This window comes from Sodiomyces alkalinus, assembly GCF_003711515.1.
Source record: "Sodiomyces alkalinus F11 unplaced genomic scaffold SODALscaffold_1, whole genome shotgun sequence".
NCBI classification, from domain to species: Eukaryota; Fungi; Ascomycota; class Sordariomycetes; order Glomerellales; family Plectosphaerellaceae; genus Sodiomyces; species Sodiomyces alkalinus.
In genome coordinates, this window is record NW_021167079.1 from 2024840 (window position 1) to 2045497 (window position 20658).

Below are 20658 nucleotides of genomic sequence, written 5' to 3' on the forward strand. Positions count from 1 at the left end.
CTAGTGCAAGCAGAGCGAGAGGCGAACAAGATGAGCCCGGAAAAGAAAATAAGAAAAGATAATAAAAAAAGATAGAAAGGTCGGACAAGGGCCAGCGAGCATTTATACCGGGCCACCAAGGGGAAAGCTTCTGCAGGGATCAATGTATCAACATCACACTCAAACAGCGATATGTACATTCTACAGGCTTCGTACCTTTTACCTAAGATAGGTGACTCAGTAGTCTCGCCTTCCCGTAATCTTCCCGTAATCTTCCCGTAAAGGCAACATTGAACGATTGAACCGTGGACAGTAATAAGGTAAGTACGACCCTCGTCATCCTGGACTGCTGACGTCATAACCAACCGGAGCTAATAAGGTACGGTATACGTAGTGTAGTGCTCCGTCAGGCACCTTGGTTTGGAGCGTCTCCTTACTTACTCCGTACCTCATCGTAAGGATCCCGGCAACGGGTTCAGGGTCAAGTCACTCTTTCACTTCCCAGGGGACAAAAGAATAGGCGGTTCAAGACGCCTCCATTCGCGGATCAGTTTCTCACTGCCGTTCTCATATCAATCTTACCAAGCTGCTCGTTGGGTTATTTGCCAAGACCCATGAGGCTCCTTGTGTGGTGTCGTTTTCCTCTAGACATTCTTCGGGTGTCTCGAATGCATTATACGTAGTACAATGGTTCCCTCGACCACAACATGATTTGCTGGCCGTGGAATTTGACGCTATTGCCAAGTAAGCCATCAGAACTGCTTCCTGCAGTATTGGTGCAGCTGGAAGAAGCCATGATCCGATCTGGCTCTTTATCTGTGCATGGGTATCTTGGTATATGGCCACCGGATTCGGGGAGACAAAGAAAGCAAAGGGTTATTTCCTGATATAACATCTGGGCAATGAGACCCCTAAATACCATCGTCATGGTCGACGACCTCGGCCGACAAACTCAATCCACTGACCCCCTTCCCAAATAAATTCTTCTCCGGCCTCACCAACTCTTCGACCGAGAATGGTGTCGCATTACCCTAGCCTGCGCGGACCTTAGCCGAAGCTGCTTCCGATATATAGTATCGCAGCCGTCACTCTTCCCCATAGCCCCCCCACACGCAGGCCTCACAGTCTCTGCCTCGTCCACGTCGAAGACATCGTTAAACTTGGGAGCATGCATATCCCAGTATGCGTCAACCTCCTCTCTGTCGGCGAGGTTGACGTGCTTCAGCTTCTTGGGCACGTATCTCTCCGGGGCCCCGCGAAGCCTCCAACAATACCTGTCCACCCGCTTGTCCATAACATCTGGAAGATCGACGCAGAGGAGGAGGAGCGCCCGAACACCCAGGGAGTATATGCCCCCAACCGCCAGAGAAAAATATCGTATGGCAGGCCAAATACATTGGAGCACAGGAAGTAGAATCTGGTAACTTGTATGTCCGGGAAGATGTGCGTTGGGTTCCCATAGCCAAAGGTAGCAGCATACAGCGACCAAGATACCCAGAAGGATGCTGCCATGGAGCAAGATCATCTGCTCGTCTATACCGTTTCTGTGGCACAGGTAGAATGATGGTGTGGTAAGGTAGTTGACAGTCTTAGTCAAGGTCAAGGTCGCCATATCTCTAAAGTGATTCGACTTAGCATATTGATCGAGACTTGACAGTGGTGTATTTTGTGCCGGGCTGTTCGCCATACCTTGAAGAAAGTCGTGTGCCGTTGTCGGGGGGGTAAGTTTGGGCACGAAAGGTCGTTCAAGATGACTCTTTATATAACACAAACGTACTAAGAAAAACAGCATAGATAATGTAGGTGAATGAAGGGAGGTGAATTGCATCGAAATGAGGCACAGCTCCAGATGAAGTTGGAAGAAGTTCCATAGTGCTGCTATCAATATGCGTTCCCCAGGGCTTGTCACGTACGGCCAGAAAGCTCGTGTCGTGATTCACTGGTAAGAAAAACCAAAGGACCTCAACAATACACATGAGAACCTCCATATTTTTGAGCCACCCAGGGCAAGGAATTCTGCGTCGAAAAGGGGGTGACTGAGAACTGATAGCCTCGTCTCCTGCTTCGTTTCCGCTTCAACAAACCCTTGTCAGAACCCCGTTCATGAGCGCGCGGTGTAAAAGGGATGTGTTTAGTACATCCAATGTCATCTCGTGGCCACTGTCAGTCGAACTTTCGGGATCTACCGACGAGACGTAGGTGACTGTCACGGGGGGTGCACCTGTGCCTTCTCTGCGGAGGTTGAGATCAGCCTGCAGAGCAGAGCACCACGAGAGCTTCTCGTCGTCGCTCCAAGGGAAATTCGATAATTCGATTTCGAGCACCCGCAACGAATACAGGCCGCGCAGGCCGCCTTTGACCAACGCCAATTCATGACCCAAGTTGCACGGAGGTTGCGCACCAAAGAATTCGGGAACGTTCAGTTCCCTCCTCATAGGTGTATACAGCGTCTTTTGCTCTGCGTCCACATGGCCCAGGAAGAGAGAACCAGATCTCACGAGCTCCCAGTATTCCCTACTGGCCAAAGTAACTCGAAGTCGCAGCCTCCACAACCCACGAGAGAAGAAGCGGCAGAGCTCGATCCACTTGTACGGACACGGGAGCGTGAGCTCAATGTGGACTTGACGCAAGACGGACAGCTGCCATGGCGCGAGCCGAGAGGCGGTTCTCCAAGCGGCCAGCAGGCCCGACGACCACCGGTTCAGAAAGCAAAATTCATTCTTCCGAAATGGAACCTCCCGAGCCTCCCGATATACCTGCTTGCTGCAGCGGAGCAGAGCCGCGGGAAGATAGCACGCAGGACGATATGGCGACAACAATCGGGGCTCTTCTTTATTCTCGCCCGTCTTAGGCTGCTGCACTGTGCCGCGTTTGGCGTTGTCTTTTTCTTCGGATCGAACGGCCTCGGTGATATACAGCGTCGATTCCAAGAAGTGAAGGAAGAGGGGGTCCTCCCGAAAACGAGCTCTGAGAGAAATAGTTCCTCGTTCCGTTTTCGGGTTTAATCTTTGAGGATCAAGTGGGTTCTGGAGCCAGATCCAGTGATAAACATGCTGCCGAAGCTCATAGGGCAAGCTCGTGAAGGGGAACTCGGCCTCGGCTGTGTGTTTGGAGTTGGGGGGTGAAATTGACAGATCCATGGGACAAGGCAAGTCGCTCGAGATTGACGGTCTATGCAAGGCCTGATCGGATGTCATGGGTCCTGACTTCGACTTGTGCAAGTAACGGTTTCGCGTATAGAGAAGTCGAAGAAATGATAACCAACGTAGAGAGAGCTGCGACGCCAAACACCGTACTTAAATACTCCAGCCCTCTCCCACACGTCAAATCCAATCACTCTTTTCTTTTAGGCCAGCTTATCCAACCGATGAGGAAAAAAAGGTCCTTAATTCCGCTGAACCAATAATTTGCTTTTACCCAGCAACTCTAAGCAAGCCACCTGGAAAAGGGGCGTCTGTCGAGCGTTCGTAACTTCGTGGCGGCGTGGACTATCATGCGTCACCTCGGCACGTTCAGCATATCGTCGAATCCTGGGGCTCATTCCTTGAAGCGAAATGGCAACTAGCATCGTCTGGCCCGTATCTTGCGCGCTGTTGAATAAGTTTCACTTTTCATAGTACGCATGAAAAGGTCCTGAAGTGAGTCAATGGTAAAGTTGCAGGACTGCCGCTACAAGAGCCGGCAGCATGTCTCAGCACAGTAACCTCCAATCCATCAAACGGATACGTTGTAATGGCAAGCCCTTGGCATAACTGCCCTCCCGGCTAGGGCTGAAGTGAAAATATTGAACGCCAAGCCAACTTCACATACGAGGCATCCCGCCCGCCACTGCGAGCCGCGTCCTCTTCGCAGCATCCTTCTCCAACTCAATATTGGGAGGGAGCGTAAATTCGCCGCGCGCAGCAAACCAGAAGAACACCTCCGGCTCCGGTAGCTGTTGTTGTGGCTGTTGTGGCTGTTGCCGCGGCTGTCCCTGACCATCGCCCATCACGATATCGCCGTCGGGCTGCTCTTCGCCTTCGCCTTCCCCTTCCTCGTCCTCCTCTTCCTCGCTCTCCTCCGGCTCCTCCAAGGGCCTCTTCAGACCCGTCCGCACTTTCTCGATCCCGTCCTCCCTTTCCTTCCGAGTATAGACGTCTCCCGCCTGCTCGAGCACGTATTTCTGTACCCGCCCCTGCGTCCACTCTCGTATTTCGTCCCACACGGCCTCGAGCCTCTGCACGCCGTCCCCTTCGCCGGGCGCCGCGCCGGAAGCACGCACTTCGCGCGTCTTCTCCAAGCCACGCTCCACGTGTTCCTCGACTTCCGGCTCGCGCTTCTTGCGCAGCAGCGTGAGGAGGACGTTCTCTTGCGTGCGACCGGGGAAGTTGACGGCCGGATGGATCGAAGTATGTGCGAAGGGAACGGCGTTCTCGGTTAGCACGTCGAGTAGGGATTGGAGATTGCGGAGGAGAATATGGTACTGTGCTTGGAGTGAGGATCTGTGTTGGGGCGAAGAGGCTACGTTAGCAAAGCACAGGAACCTCACCAAGACCAATTGCGCGTTGGAGGAGGGGGTGGTATATGTAGATGCATTCCCGTGAGAAAAGAATTACGCACTGGGGAGGTAGTGGATTGCTCTTGGCGATGTCGGCCTTGAAGCTCTGGATACTGTTGGATAGTTGATAAAGCCGTTGACGCGTCTGCTCGATGGACTTTATCTCGTCGTCGGTAAGGCCTAGCGCGTTGGCCTGATGTCGCGAGGCGTATGCCATGGTATGTATCTATGCCACGAGAATACCTGAAAGCGGCGCACTCGATTTGTTTGCCGATACGGAGGGAGGTTAATCCCCGTCAGTGTCGGATTGCGTTGGCAGTGTTGTATGGAGGATACGTAAAGGCAGAATGCTGCAGCACAACCGGTAAAAGGCAAGGGTGTTTAGGAATTCATGTACGAGAATGATTTGCTTCAATTGGCGTGCAAATAATAAGGAAGAAAAACGAGGGTGCAATTGAAATGAACAGGCTTGTGTTTACGATGCGGTTGAGAAATGGCAGCAGGGGTGGGCTTGTGTTGGTGACTGCGGTGTCGACGTTTCTCACCGAGGTTCACCATGTAAAGTGGGGTAAAGTGGGCAGTGGACAGGTCGGTGGTGGCTTCCTCACCGATATCCTTCGGTGTACGGTACGTCAGGTTCCCTCTCTTCGGATCCTGGGCATGAAGATGGCACGTTCGAAGTAACCACTAAATTCTTAGGCCGCTTAGATATGCCGGCGGTATTGAAAGTGTGTGTGTATATATGTGCGTGTGTACCCCAGTACCTGCAGTCCCGCACCAGCGTCATGGCGCATATGGGCAATAACGCGATCGAATTGGTCCTGCTCCCTGCCCCATAACCAAATGGGCAACTACTTGCCTGAGGTCCAACTTGAGGTGGGCGGGCGTCACGTATCACTGGCGTGATCTGACGCGGGGGAATTCTGGGGACGAATGGGTCCCGGGGGGTGCGGCTCTGCGCCAATACCCAACGTTCAAGTTCCAGTGATGAAATTAAGAAGGCGCATGCGAACATTGTTACATCTTCTAACAAATCCAGCTAAAAAGAACTTTGCTTGATGATATCGAACGGAATGCGAACATTTTAGCTTCCTAAACCCTATTCCCATCCCGTCATCAAAATATTATGCAGTTCCTGGGTGTCCATATTGTTCAGGTGGCGTGCTTCTACAAGACAATTTGATAGCATCATTTACAATATAGTTTTGCCCATACTCTTTCCGCTCCCGGTCCTTATTTTGGCACCTATTTCCCTTTCCCACACCGAAGCACAAATTTATTCTTCCGGCTATGTCGACATGATACACAATCATGCAAGATTAGGCTTGGAAAATACAGGAGTAACATGTTGTACTGGCCGAAGAAACCCCCCAAAAAATACTATAAACAGAGAGAAGAAAGAAATGAAGTAAAAAGGAGAGGGAGAAGATTGGCTGCTCTCCATGCCAATGCTATCGAATCAAAACGCCGCACGCTTAGATGCTGCATCGGGATATCACAGCGCAAATTGTAAATTTCAAAAGTCATAAAAGGCGTCAAAAACGTGGAGGTTCACAAGGCCCTCGAAAAGCCTTTGCTTCGAAAAGCTCCAGATCTTTACTGGTTATGAGAGCCAGCTTGGTCGACCAAGATGGTGGAGCCGATCGTCGCTCGCGGGATCTCCCGGCCGTACTTGTCCACGGGGGGGTAGCGAGCACGGCGCTCCAGGTGGTCAAGAGGGATCTGAGAGCGGATATACCTAAGAAAAGAGTTAGCCTCGTAAAAAATAAAAAAATAAAAAGATCCCAACGAGGAGGAGTTGAAAAATCATACTTGACTCGTCCATCATCGTCGGGGTTAAAGTCCCAGCTAGTGAAGCTGCCCTTGGTCAGAGCGGACCAGACCAGTCGACGTTTGCGCTGCGAGACCAAGACTTGCTCGGTGATGGCGTCAAAATCCCACCGTTCCCTGGCCTCGGCGTTAAACTCGGCCAGCTTCTGGGCCGCCTCCTTCTCTTGCTCCGTCTCAGCTCCCTTGGACGAGATCTTGGCCAAATCCACCAGCTCGAGAGGGTCTTTCTCGAGGTTGAAGAGCTGAACGCCATCCGTGGGGCAAATGATGTACTTCCAAGGACCGCGCTTAATCATCATGAGCGGACTGATGGTGCCCTCGCCCGTATACTCGGCGAATACGGTGTCATGGCCTTCCTTGCCTTCAAGGTGAGGGAGCAGGGAGATGCCGTCCATGGGAAGGCCGGCGGCAGGCTTGGTCCCCACAAGGTCGCACATGGTAGGGAGGATGTCCAGGGTCGAAACGTTCTGGGATACGCGGCGCGGCTCGAATTGGCGAGGGTGGTGGATGAAAAGGGGCACGCGTACCGAAGACTCGAAGTAGCTCATTTTGTACCTGACACAACCGCGTTAGCCCAAAACAGCACATTCCAGATTTGATTGCAGTCAAGGGGAAGAACCTGCACTTACCAGAGGCCGCGCTCTCCCAGCATGTCACCGTGGTCGCCGCTGAAGACAATGATCGTGTTCTCGTCAAGCCCGCACCGCTCCAGAACGCTCAAAAGACGACCGACGCAGTCGTCTACGTAGCTGACGGCGCCGTAGTAAGCCCGCTTGGCCCGCTTGATCTGCTCGTCGGTGAAATCCTGGTCCCACAGATCGCACACCTTCAAGAGGCGCTTGCTATGGGGATCCTGTTCCTCCTTGGGAATCCGGACCTTGGGCAGCTCAATGTCAACATCCTCGTAGAGATCCCAATAATGTTTGTCAATCGTGTACGGGTCATGAGGGTGAGTGAGGGAAACCTGTACAGTCCTGTCAGCATACCGTAATAAAACTTCAAGCACAAAGATGCCAAGGTGTGGCTGAGGAGAATCGTTTTTAATCACGCACAGTCAGGCAGAAAGGGCGAGCGTCGGGGCCCTCCCGAGCATGGTCGTAAAGAAACTGTGTCGACTTAAACATGACCTCCTCATCGTAATCCAACTGGTTGCTACGGACGCAGGTACCGGCCTGCAGGATGGAGCTGGCGTTGTGGTACCATTCCAGACGCGTGTCAGGTTCATCCCAGTTGACAGCCCATCCAAAGTCGCCCGGGTAGATGTCGCTGGTCAGGCGGGTCTCGTAGCCATGGAGCTGGTCGCCGATGAAGTGCATCTTGCCAGCGAGAACGGTGTGATAACCGTGAAGACGGAGATAATGGGCATAGGTGGGGATGTCGCTGGAGATCTGGCTAGCGTTGTCATACGCCCCAATCTTCATGGGCAGAAGACCCGAGATCATGCTCATGCGCGAAGGGGCGCACAATGGGGACGGACAATAAGCCGAGTCAAACTGGACTGACTTGGCCGCGAGTCCATCCAGATTAGGGGTCTTGATTTGTGAGTTCGGATTGTACATCTTAAGCTGTGGCGCAGCAAGTTGATCCGCCATGATGTAGAGAATGTTCGGTTTCTTTTCCCCCGTAGAACCTTGGTTCTGTACGGGCCTCGAGGCCGTGGCCAGAGGGGAGGAAGGGAGGGAGTTGAGATCCGGAGCCATCTTTCCGGAGGTGCACCTGCGAAGTTGACGGCCTGATGGTTCTTCTGAAGGAGTTGATAAAGATGGAGAGTTTCAGAGAAGACCGCCTAAAGGTGTGTTGGCCCAGAGAGTAGGAGCGACTTTGACGGTTTGGCAAGTCGCACCCAAAGGTTAAGAGTATAAGATCGGATGTGTGAATAGTTGCAGAGAGTGGTAAGGGCAGCCAGTATGCAGCAAGTCAGAAACGTGTGACCAACTCGGGGTGGTGGGAGGGTGACACTAAATCCGAGAAAAGGAGAACCGAAGTATAGTAAAGTGAGAATATGAGAGATACCAATCCAGCGTTGTCGATGGCAATCTAGTGGGCGTACGGGAAAGGTTTGGATGAAGGAAGACAGAGTGAAAAACAAGAGGCGTGGGGGATGTCCACGTCTCTTAAAATGGTCTCGAGGCGGGCACTATTACAGGTGGCACAATGTAAGAAGAGAGATAACAAAAAGATGAAAGGAAGGGGTGGCCCCAGATCTCGACTAGTTTAGTTGACTTGGAGCACTCTAGGCGGGAGCGGGTGAGGGTAAGTGGACGATAAGTCGGTCAGAAAAGGGCGGGCAGAAAAGGGGGACCAGGGAGAGAAGAGAAAATTGCCGGTCCCTTTGACATGACTGGTGGTCATGAGACGGCCGTTTATTTTACGTGGGCGGGCCTCGTTCGTCCACTGTTCGTGCAGTCGGTGTCCGTATTATCGGCAATAATCGTTCGGGCTGTGGGCAAAAACTCACACAAAACTTGCAGTTTGCATTGGTATTTGTCGAGGTTCTCTTGTATTTTTATCTTCTGTCTGGTGCATCATGTGCTTCGGTTAACAAGAAGAAAAGAAAAAAAGGGAAGAAAAAAAAAACGTTGACGAGAGACGCAGTTAGTCACTTGGGCCTATCTGGCTGGGGTCGGCGCCGGGTCGATGGCGTGTTCCCGCGCATTCATTGCGACACCGCCTAGCACTATTCATCCCCATACTGTGGATCTTCGCTTGGTCAGAGCGTCTCTGTTTCTTTCTCTTGCTTCTGGATTCTGGATTCCGGATTCTGGATTCGACATTGGCAAACCTCGGGTCCTGGGTTCGGGTACGGAGTACGGACAATCCGTACATGCGTGGACCATAAGCATGTGTATTTCATACTTCAACCGCCTTCGTTTTTTGCCACTAAGGTAGGACTCATCCTTATATAAACTGGACCCCCTCCCGTAAGGCACCGTAAGGCACCAGCTCCTCGTCCTGTGTTGTAAGACTTATGGACGCAATCCGTTGTGTAACCACGAAAATTTGCGTCCGTCGTACAAATTACCTGTCGCACGTCAAAAGGCACTTGAATAATTAACTTAGTAGAGCAGAAATCTCGTGTGTGTGTATTATATCCAGTTATATCTAGGAGAGTCTCTTATACCCTTAATTTAGGTAGTAAAGACTCTATTATAGGTACTATATCATTTAGATCCTATCCGGTCTTTTCCAGTATCCACCCTTATTATATCCTAATACCCGAAGTCCCCGATATCCGGAGCCCTTAGTTATGGAGTGGATCCCCCCTAAATCCCCTATAAACTATATCGTAGTCCTGCCTATACGATATACCCCCTTAGTTAAGGTGGGTCTTCCCAGGTTAACTAACTAATTAGAGGCTTCGGTTTAAACTAAACGCTCTTAACTTTTCTATCGTAAAATTAATAGTTAAGGGGAAACGCCCTCGTAAAAGGGATCTAAATCCGCCCTATTTAACCGTTTAATTTAATTCTATCTTAATTGGTTCCTCGATCCTGATTAGCCGGATCTAATTAATTGGATCTATATCCATCGGATCTACCACGCCCTCGGGGGCCTTTATTACGGCCGCTTTAGCGCGTTTAATCTCTTCGTGTAGTTATTTAGACTACTCGATACGATCCTTTTAATTAGTTAAATTAAGCTATTGCTATAGTCTTTTAATCCCCGCCTCCGGTAATGCCTTCGTTAATCTGTCCGCGATTATCTCCTTCGTGTTAACGTATATAACCTTAAGAAGACCTTATTATATTAACTAGCGCGCCTACTAGTTATATATATCAACGTGCCGCAGCCTTATCCGCAGGCGTTATGCCTTCTTATTAACGAGGTTAATAGTCTGTTAATTATCGTAGTATAGCTATAGCTATTATTAGTCCAGCCGAAGCTCTAAATCCCTTAATATCCGGCTAACGAATAACGTCTTTTTAGCGGCCTTTATAAAAGCGAGTAGTTCCGATTCTATTAACGATATCGTGACCGTCGGTTATTTACCCGCTTTCTAATTAACGGTGCCGCCGAAGAGCTTTATCGTATATCCTTACGAACTCTTACGGTCTAGATTATCCCTAAAAGACGCGTCGCTTACTATCAAGAAAAGCCTATCCCCGCCGAATTCTAGGTAATAGTGTCTTATATAGTATAGAAATAGCAGCACTTATTAAGCCCTCTTAAGATAGTTAGAGGAGGGGTTAACGTTATATTAGGAAAGCTTCGAATAGGCGAACGCGATATCGGGTCTTATTATAATAGCGGCGTATAGGATAGAACCGATTATACCCTAATACTAATAGACCTCGGGAATCGACGCGTGTATACTATCGCGGGGCATTAGCGGCTTTATCGTTAATAACAGGACCTTTAGTGGTTTTCGGCAGAGTATATCTACGTAGTATTTAACCGCGATCTTCTCCACGTAAGAGGATTATAATAGCTATAACCTTCGGGTGGCTCTATCTCTTAGGACCTTAATTCCCAGGAACTAACGGATTTCTTCGCCTCCTAATAACCTATAGCTTCGCTTAAGGGCAGCCTCGAGGTTATCGGCGTCCGTCTTACGGTCTCTATAGTATATAAGTCCGATATCGTTAATGTAGAAGAATAGGATTAAACTATCGCGGATTATAATATAAGGGTTATTAGGAACGGCCGTAAATCCTATCCTCTATAGCGTGCCGCTAAATTCCTCTTACTATAGCAGTAGCGATACTCTTAAGCCGAAGAGGGCTTTCCGTAGTAGCAGGACCTTACCTAGTACTTCGTAGCCTTATAGTATCTTTATAAATACCTTTTCCTTAAGGCTAGTATTAACGAACGCGTTAATAGCGTCGAACTGCCTTATCTTTAGGTTAAACCGGGCGGTGATCGCTATTAGTATATAGAAGAACCGCGAGGCTAGCATTACGGCGTAGTTATCTTTAGTCTCTAACCGTTTTTACTAATCCCCTTAGACTACGAGGCGTGCCTTACACTTAACGAGGGTGCCCTCCTTATTAAATTTATAGGTGTATACCTATTTATAGACGAGGACTTATTGCTTATTAGCCTAATTACTACCTACCTCCTACTAATAGCCTATCTATCGGTGCCCCTTAAGGTATTCCCCCTTAGCCTATAACCACCGCTCCCGTAACGGATAAAGGCGTATATCGCGGTAGTAGTTTAGTAGAGGCGGGAGATCCTCGCGGGTTATATACGATAGCGATAGCGGCTAGGAGGTATAAGGGGAATCTATAGCACCGATATCGTCGTCGTTAATAGCTTACTTTCTTATACGTGTAGGGTTATAAATCCTGCTAGCATTAAAGAACGCCTTTTAGGCGTTATTATTCTAGACTTTCTCGGTTATATATATACTTATAATAGTTCTCGCGATAGATAGGCGTGCGGGTAATAGGCGCGCGGCCGATAGGAGTATAGCCGATAGGCACCCCCTAGGGGCACCTATAGCTGTCCGTTAGTGGTTATCGTGTTCTTCTACCTTAGCGCCCCTAACTACCGCTAACGCTATAAGGAACGCGCGCGCGGGATCTTTAGGAGATATTAAAGGCGTAGGAAACGGTTTAAACCTCGTAGTGGTAAACCGTGAAGTGTCCGTAGTAATAGCAGTAGCCTCTCCCGTAGTAATAGCGGTGGTATCGGAGTTATAAGGTTCTAAATCTATAGCCTAGTTATTAGGCTATAAATTTAGAACCTTATCTACAGTAATAGTAGTAGCCTCTTTTATAGTAATAGCGATAGCCTTACCTTCGTCCGTAGTAATAGCGGTAGCATAAGAGTCTTCCGACTTAAGATCTAATACGTCTACAGCTATACCCCTTAATAGTAGCCTATTCGCGGTCGTGGTATAGGTGATACGGATAGATTATAGGCGTCCCCCGATTTCCTTAGCGGAAGCTATAGCTTATAGCGTTTTAATCCTGCCGTTAAATATCTCGTCTTCGTTAAAGACTACGTCTTTTATAGTGATAATATCTATTAGGTATAGTAGCTAAATACGGAAGCTATTTAAGAATTAGTATCCGACGTGATAGCCAATTTATATCTTCGGTTCTAGCCTTTATAGGCAGTTCCTTTTAGCTTAGGCATCGTGCGTTTTTATAAAGACTTTATAGCCGTAAGCTTATAGGTGCGTAAGGTTAGGTTAACGGCTGCGTAAGCCTTCGTATAGTGTCTTCTAGTCGTTAATATATCGTGGCGTTCTATTATATAGATATATAGTAGTCTTAAAGATCTTAGGCTAGGTAGATATAGACAGATTAGCTCTAATCCTTATAGCCCTCGCTCTTCTCTTAACGATGCCTTTAATCCGTTCTATAATATCGTTCTAATCCTATAAATATAATGCCGACGGCTAGCCTTTTACCCCCTTAGCAGCGAGGAAAGCAACGACTTCTAGGTGCTAAAATATCTTAGAATCGGTCTATAAAACGCGTAGCCTAACGTCGAATTAGGTCTTAAGTAGGGTAAAAACGTTCTTTAGAGCATGTAGGATAAAGCCTTAGTCTTTTTTCTATAAGTAGTAATCCTACGTATAACCTATATACACGTCTATAACGAATATAATAGACTTATATAGTCCGCCCGCTAACTACTCCACCTCTTTTAGATCGTGAAAATTAATAGCTAGGGCCTCTCCAGGCTTTAACGGGTAAAGAGATAGTATCCGCCGGATCTACGTAGGTATTTACGACTATCCACACGCGTTATAGTCCGTTATATGTAGTCCCTTTATCTTTACCCCCTAAGTGGCGTTGAAAAATCTTTATAAGAGTATCGGTGCCGTAGTGGCCGAGGCGTTTATACTACTATTATACCGTGGTCTTCTATAGTTACCGCGGTTATCGTAATCTTCTATACGGGTTATCGCGGGGGTGCCTTACTAAGACCGCGAACGTAGTAGCGGCCGGGGCTTCTGCGCGCTCGATTATATATTAGCCGTGGATATTTAGTAGTTTATAGATAGGCCGGTTATCGGCGGAGCTAATAATAGTATTATTTATGGTATCCTAGCGGTAACCTTATAGGCGTAGCTGGCGTTCCGAGACGATATTAGTAACGAATTCCTTATAGTATATGACGTTACGGAGGCGTAATAGCCTTTTCGTACCTATTAGGGATTATACACGTAGCTTAATATCTCCGTATCCGAGGATAGGAGCCTTATAAGTACCTACCTAAAGCGTTAATAGACTAACTATAGGTGGTCTAACGGCTGTAAAACGGCCGTAATTATTAAAGATATAGATTAACGATTCTAAGTCTAGGATCGCGTAGTAGAATAGCGCTCTGGCTTAGTTAATAGAAAGGGATATCCCTTATTCTTATTATAATCTTAATAGTATCGTTATACGACGACGCGCTACCCCTTAGGTTAGGGGGGCTCTTAGTCTCCCCGTCGCGGTAACGGATAGGTCTTTATAAACTATAGTAGGCGTAGTATTATAGAGTTAATCTTCCTAGACTTCCTTTATCTTATTAGCGGTGGTAGCTACTACTTCCCGCCTCTTCTATATCGCGGTATCTACGCGGCTTTTAAAACTATAAATACGTATCTTCTTTTCCGCGACCTTTATAATATCTTCACGGCCACGCTAGGTATAAGGGCGTATATCCGGCCTTACGTACTAATAGGCAGCGGTAGTATAAGTGTTTTTATATATCTTATAAGGCCTCTTTATTACGGGAGGGATAGCCTTTAAGGACGTATCTCTACGAGGACGCTTTTTATTATCTTTATTATTAGTAGTAGTAGTATTCTTAGTATCGGGGAGGTTCCTAAGGGTGTTAAAAGTGCCTCTCCTAACTCTAGGCTTTATAGCGGAGGATTATAGGCTCTTTATATTACTAAAAACCGCCCTTAGAGCCTTTACGAAGTCGTTAATCATTAGCTTATTTTCCGTAATCTTATCATAGTTATTTACTAGGTAGTTATTGCTCTATTCCTGGGTAATAGGTCTAATAGCTTTTAACGCGTCTTTTACCTAATAGTCCACGCTTAATAGCTTTAAAACGCCTATATATTTATGATATATTATCGCTATTTTCTAGCTTACCACCTAAGCGTCTATATCCTTAGGTATAGCCTTTATAGGCGTGGTGTATCGTCGGTATAGGACTAGGGCTTCCTTATAGAGGTCTATAGGTGTTAGTCCTACATACGCGTATAGGAGAGTTATCTAGGCCCGCGGGTTATTTACGGTGTTATCCTATAGTTAGGCGAGGAGGTTACGTAACGTGGTGTATACGGTCCTTTCGATATAGGAGTATACCTTATTAAACTTCTTCTACTACGCGTCGTAGTCTGCGTTTTCCTCGCGGTATATACGGCGATCTTATAGGTAGTGCGTGCGCCCTTTTTTAGAGAGCTTATTAATAGATGTGGGCGTCCTAGTCGTTAGTTCTTTCGTTATAGCTATAGCCTTCCGGCGAGCGGCCGTCTTCCTCTTACCGGCGGCCGTGGCGGCAGCGTCCGTGGTATCTATGGCCTCGTCGCCCTCTAGCGTGATAGTAGAAAACGGAGTAGCCGTGATAGTAGTGGCCGTGGCCTCCTCCGTATTAGGGTCCGCGGTAAGGGCTTCGTATTTACGAATATTAGGGGGTATAGATATAGGGAGGAGATAGGCGTTAGCCTCCTTATCGCTTAGCTTTAGATTAAGGTAGTTATTCTAGTAGGAGGCCGATTTACCGCGTACGGCGCGCTCCTAAACTACCTAATCCCTTTAGTTAACGAGGGTGGTAGCGGCCGCCTTCTATTCGGCGTTAGATACGTTAGAAGATATCTTTACTAGATTATTGTTTATCGGTTAGTTAATTAATAGGTAGGTTAATTAATCTTTTAATTACTCTAATTAGGTCGATAGTAGTTATTTAAGAGTGCTTATATAGACGTGATTACTTTTTTATAGTGGAATAGGGGTAGCCTTATTAATATCTATCGTTTAGGCGTTATAAACCGGGCTTATAACTATCGTACGTTAAAAGGCACTTAAATAATTAACTTAGTAGAGTAGAAATCTCGTGTATATATATTATATCTAGTTATATCTAGGAGAGTCTCTTATACTCTTAATTTAGGTGGTGAAGACTCTATTATAGATACTATATTATTTAGATCCTATCCGGTCTTTTCCGGTATCTACCCTTATTATATCATAATACCCGAAGTCCCCGATATCCGGAGCCCTTAGTTATAGAGTGGATCCCCCCTAGATCCCCTATAGACTATATCGTGGTCCTGCCTATACGATATTACCTATATTAATTAATTAAGCAAATAGGACGAAAGAGAAAAAAAATAATAGAACCTAGTATATAATTAAGGGCCGGGATGCGAGGACATTATATATAGATATCGGGATATTAATATATAGGTCTATAATAAATATTCCGGACGGCCTAAGTACTATGCTATGTTATATATATCGATTAAGATACTATATATATTCTTATAGTTAGAGCCGTGTATACCTCCTACTATAAAGTAAAAAGCCCTATAGTAGCGTAGTACTGTATAGTATAGTGTTAGAGGGTATTTCGGCTATTATAATAGTAGTTATTATTAGTATTATTATTATTAGTATTATTATTATTAGTATTATTATTATTTGTATTATTATTATTTGTATTATTATTATTAGTATTATTGTTATTAGTATTATTGTTATTATTATTAGAAGAGCTATCGTACTTTAATTAGGGAAGGTTAATAAGATAATAAGGTAATTAGATATATAGGTAGGTAGGTAGGTAGGTAGGTAGGTAGATAAGGCAGCAAATATAATAATAATATATAGCGTCTTTATCAATATATATAAAGTAGGTATAGTACTTAGGCCGCCCGGGATATTTATTATAGACCTATATATCGATGTCCTGATATCTACACGTGATGTCTTCGTATCGCGACCCATAATTAAATACGCTGATTTGCCTAATCAGGAATGACGCAACGACCCCGTTATGCGACAGGGACCCACCCAAGGCCGCAGAACGTTAAACACCCCTCCTCGCTGCAGTGATCCCTGCCTACGGCTGTGACACCCTCTTGGCACCCCTTCGAACTCCTGGGTGAACGTGACCCCTGCGTGGGACGTGGAGTTACTGCTTCGACCCCACGAGCTCCAGTACCGGTATTCAGCGAACTACACCCTAGTCTGGTATGTAATCTGGTCTACGCGGGTCTCAACAACACATCAAGGATAAGTACCTCTTTGATACGGATATCCATGCAATTTCTGTCTTTATTTTACGGAGTAGAACTCCGAGCCCGGTGCCAGTTTGACAACCATAAATATCAATTGCATAACATGACATACCTACACGTATTTCTTCCGAACCCCGACCTCCGGGGACACTTTGCGTGAAAACACGCTCAACCCTTCACACCACCATACCCCCACCTTCCGGGAATTTCCCCAGATTAATAGTTTGTATTATTATGTCGTGGAGTGGGTTGGACTAAGAAAAGCAGTGCACATCCACTCCCACCGAACGCCAGCCTGCCAGGAACCGACCCCACAGTCGAATGGTACTGGTCGTCTATCGAGTCACGGCCTAGGTAGGTATTACTTTGTACTTACGAATTAGTAATTATCAACAGGAACAAACACACCCTCAAAACTCTACAAGTCATTCCCACGTATGGTACCTACTCCATAGGCGTTTCAAATGATAAAACGTCGAAATATCATGGCCAAATTCGTGCTGACAAGATGTCTAAATGTGTAAATAAAGAAGATCCATCTTTTGAGCATGCCATCTCTCTAGCGCCCATAGCTCCGTCATCATCCTGACAGTTCGCCCCTGAATTAGGGCGCTTCCCCCGAGTTTACTTGCGCTACGCGTCCCCAAATCCTGCGCCGTCAATTTTCCCGAGTCACCTCATAGCACGCCATCCCGATCTTCCCGATCCGGACCAATCCGCCAATAAGCTCAAACCCGCATCAAGCCCACACGTGGGGAGATGAGGCACACGTCTTCCGTCGAGCGGAACCCTGGGACTTCCGCTCCTCACCGGTTCAACAGGTAGGGCCCGTTACACACACACACCCTTATTCACCATCTTAAATGCGCCCATCATGTATTCATATGAACTGGGTACTTTGATGGCCCAACATGCCGGCATACTGTTCCTATGCCGATGAACAAGTTATCACAGGACGGACGAGGGATTGTATGTCCTGTCTGTTGACTTACTAACAGCCATCTCGAACATGCAACAACTGACATTAAACGAACGAGGCCTGAAAAATCCAGCGGCAATCACACACAGCTCTCATGACTGTCCTGCGGACCAGAGTGTGAAGTATCCGATATGCTATGCATTCGACAACAGCAGCCTCCAACGCTAACTAGAAACCTGTGGTTGTGTAAGATGAAGCACGGAGACTTTTGCCATGTGACGTTGGGCTTTGACGTTGGGCTTTGCGATGGTGTTCCTTGATCACCTTCTAGGACTTGGTGCAATATCGACGTCGTGATGCCATTTGAATTGCAAATGGGATGTGGTGATGGCCATAGTCTGGTGTTTTATAGATGATCAGGTCCCCTGAGACACTCCGGGGGTCATGAACGGAAATTGTCTCCCTGTCTTTGGAATATTTGCCGATCCAAGCCCAAAGATAAACGCGAAGAAACGTACCAAGGTCTAAAGATCCCATCCAGGATCCTTTCCGCATCGGAATAGCTCTGTGCTAACTCTGCTTGCGATACACGATACGCCTCGAGACAGTTAAAAAGATTATAAGGAAAGAATAGGAAAAAAAAAGGGGGGGAAACATTTACACTCATGTTTACGAGCGAGGTTCCCATGATGTCTGGTGCTGGTGTGCCAATGAGATCCAACAACCGAACCTCTATCGGAACGAGTCTGTTCGACGCCTGGTGAAAGAAAAAGGAAACAGGAGAACAGAGTCTACGCTCCTACTCCGTAGCTGCGTACTCGACTAAAGAAGAACGGCTTATCGTTTTTCAATCCGAATTCAGCCCAGTCGTCGGTAAGCTTATTGTAGCTGTAAAACCCCTTCCATACGAGCTTGTTGTTACGAGTACCTCGGCCGGCGCTTCGCAGCGAGAGGTTCATCCGGTACATGTACTTGGGCCCGACACCCTCCGTCTCAACGAACAGCTCGCCCTCGGCGTCCTTTGGATTAGGCACGCCATCGGGGCCATCGGGGTGATCGAGCACGGACGATAGACGCCACCGGCCGCGAAGTCCATGCTGGAGGACGACCGAAGAGAGATGCGGGGCGGCACCGCCGCGGTGCTGCGCGAGGAGGTCCTTCGTCATATGGTGGACTACATCGCCCGGCTCCGCAGTGGTGAGGAGGCTGATGACGGTGCCGTCTCGGAAAAACCGCAGGTAGCGGTAATACGTGATGATGTGGACGGGGGTGTTCCATGTGATCTGGTTGGCCGAGGCCTGGCCGGGCCGGATGTAGTTGACAGTGCTAATGTAGCAGCCGTTGAAGCGGATGCGGGGCCGGTGGCGGAACATACGCTGCCACGACGAACCGTACTCCGGGTATAGTGATACAGTGATGGCGAGATTCTCTTCTCGGCGGCGACGGGCCAGCTCTTCCATGGTCACAAACTCGCCTTCCTCTCCGACTTCGCCCTCGTCCGGGAGAGGTTCCCACGCCACACCCGCCTGCCAGTGATAGTGCATCCCCTGGAACCCGAACTCCCGGCCCAGACACACTCGCCTCCAGATCTGGTCGTCAGCCGCGACGAGGTAGGCAAATCGCTTACAAACGACCGATAGTCGGACGAAGTCTCCGATGTCCAAGACGGCCAGGTCCGTTAGAATGTGAGCGAGAACCTCTTGCGGGATATCGGCGATGGGACATGGGGGTGGCGCGTCACCCTCCACGGGAGGGGGTGCAGAGGCAATCGAGAGATCTGAGAAGCTCGCGACCAAATCTTTGATGGACTGTGGCTGGTCGGCTTCCAAATTATCGGCGGCGCTGGATCCCTTAGCTGGGACTTTGGTGAGGCCTGATCCTGGGGTTGATTCGGACGGCTTTCGAAGGGGTCCTGGGAAATATTTCTTTCTGTATAACATGTCCACATGGCTGTCCATCTGTCGATTGGGCTCGTCAGATGTACGTCTGAGGTGCGTGAGACCAAGGAGATGAAGGACTCACTCTAAATGCCTTCCGGTAGAGCTTTAGACTATCCCCTAAGCTTCCAACGGCTTCTTTCTCAACGGCTGCTTCAAAATGGTCCAGTGCCGAAAAGAGCTCTTTTTCATCCAGAGTACCGGTGTCCGCTAGAGTCCCGCCAGACGAGGACGGGCCAGCCGGCTCATCAAAAGATCGAGTTTGGACATAGTCTTCGTTAGGATCTTCGTAGTCTAAGCTGGGTATAGACGCTTTGTGCGCTTCTAACCGCGGCGCTGGTTGTGAAGACGAGGCAGCGGTGGTGGCATGAGACGTCCTCCTCTGTCCTGAGTGACCCCATGGCTTCTTGGCTTGAAGCTCAGAGCGCCATTGCTGACGGAACGACTCTAGCTCCGAATCAAGCCTAGGATCGGATTCCATTTTGAGATGTTTAGCCTTCAAAGAGGCTCGGATGAACTTGGTATGAGCTCCGAACACTTGGGACGAGAGGTATTAAAATGCCATGAGATCTCATCTGAAAGAAAGTCCGTTACGGAAGCCCCAGGTAGATGGATTGAAAAGAGGCTTCAAAGAAACACGGCTACAATGAAAATAAAGAGATTTATTATGGAAAGCAAATAATCGGAATGGGTATGTGATTTGGAGGTCGGTGTAGACTCAGTCAAGACACCGAGTATCGGACGTCGTTCATTCGCCCTACGAATCAATGCCTACCTTAGGTTCAGTCAGTGTTGAGGGGCGAGATCGACATCCCGTCTTCAAGAGGCAATTTTGGATCGTCGTTGGAGCCGAGCTTACTAAGACTAGTTTTCTGACCAATCGGAGGCCAGCGGACATTGTCACATCCCTCGAGGAGGTCTTGCTCCTCCTTTTTTGCCATTGGGGTCCGATCTCTGAAGACTTGATGGCCGATAAGACCCGCCTCTGGTCCTCTGCGTAGAAATTATCTCCGGTAGGAAAAAAAAAAAAAAAGGCCTCGGTCCATTTATTAGGAGACTAATCCGTACTTCAGTCGATGACGACGCGCCACCGCAACCACGCCCTCGCCTCGTGTTCTTACCACCCTTTCTTTTCTTTTCCATTGGAAATTTAAACTAATCTTTGCATCCGAACTTTATTGTGGCTGAAATATTTCATCGAACCTTCACTGAACCCTGAGGGGTTTACCCATCGTTCTTCTTCTTATCTTCTTTT

At 48.0% G+C, this 20658-nt stretch overlaps 5 protein-coding genes across 5 annotated transcripts; all 5 read right to left on the minus strand.

Moving 5' to 3' along the window:
- Nucleotides 1–830: 830 nt before the first annotated feature.
- SODALDRAFT_12485 (hypothetical protein) lies at nt 831–1930 on the minus strand. Its single transcript, XM_028606654.1, has one exon. The coding sequence runs from the start codon at nt 1805–1807 to the stop codon at nt 974–976; it is 834 nt and encodes a 277-aa protein (XP_028470121.1). The 5' UTR covers nt 1808–1930; the 3' UTR covers nt 831–973.
- SODALDRAFT_12489 (hypothetical protein) lies at nt 1931–3434 on the minus strand. The gene has a single exon (XM_028606655.1). The coding sequence runs from the start codon at nt 3174–3176 to the stop codon at nt 2055–2057; it is 1122 nt and encodes a 373-aa protein (XP_028470122.1). The 5' UTR covers nt 3177–3434; the 3' UTR covers nt 1931–2054.
- A 230-nt stretch (nt 3435–3664) lies between these two features.
- SODALDRAFT_12500 (hypothetical protein) lies at nt 3665–4830 on the minus strand. Its single transcript, XM_028606657.1, has 2 exons — nt 4579–4830; nt 3665–4460 (listed from the first exon to the last, which is right to left on the minus strand). Exons 1-2 carry the CDS (start codon nt 4731–4733, stop codon nt 3782–3784), a joined length of 834 nt encoding a protein of 277 aa, XP_028470123.1. The 5' UTR covers nt 4734–4830; the 3' UTR covers nt 3665–3781.
- A 1282-nt stretch (nt 4831–6112) lies between these two features.
- Nucleotides 6113–8046, minus strand: SODALDRAFT_354446 (choline-sulfatase; the record flags this gene model as incomplete). Its single annotated transcript, XM_028613726.1, has 4 exons — nt 6113–6254; nt 6329–6901; nt 6976–7310; nt 7399–8046. The coding sequence occupies 4 exons, from the start codon at nt 8044–8046 to the stop codon at nt 6113–6115; spliced, it is 1698 nt and encodes a 565-aa protein (XP_028470124.1).
- Nucleotides 8047–17793: 9747 nt separating this feature from the next.
- SODALDRAFT_354449 (hypothetical protein) lies at nt 17794–20344 on the minus strand (the record flags this gene model as incomplete). Its single annotated transcript, XM_028613727.1, has 5 exons — nt 17794–17990; nt 18130–18223; nt 18285–19424; nt 19489–19940; nt 20281–20344. The coding sequence occupies 5 exons, from the start codon at nt 20342–20344 to the stop codon at nt 17794–17796; spliced, it is 1947 nt and encodes a 648-aa protein (XP_028470125.1).
- Between the last annotated feature and the right edge of the window lie 314 nt (nt 20345–20658).

What these genes read in the sequence shown, in the direction of transcription:
- SODALDRAFT_12500 (XM_028606657.1), bottom strand. Translation starts at nt 4,733, where the DNA reads ATGGCATACGCCTCGCGACATCAGGCCAACGCGCTAGGCCTTACCGAC. An exon ending in AGCAATCCACTACCTCCCCA is followed by an intron (nt 4,461 to 4,578) that starts GTGCGTAATTCT and finishes GCCCCAACACAG; the next exon opens with ATCCTCACTCCAAGCACAGT.
- SODALDRAFT_12485 (XM_028606654.1), bottom strand. Translation starts at nt 1,807, where the DNA reads ATGCAATTCACCTCCCTTCATTCACCTACATTATCTATGCTGTTTTTC.
- SODALDRAFT_12489 (XM_028606655.1), bottom strand. Translation starts at nt 3,176, where the DNA reads ATGACATCCGATCAGGCCTTGCATAGACCGTCAATCTCGAGCGACTTG.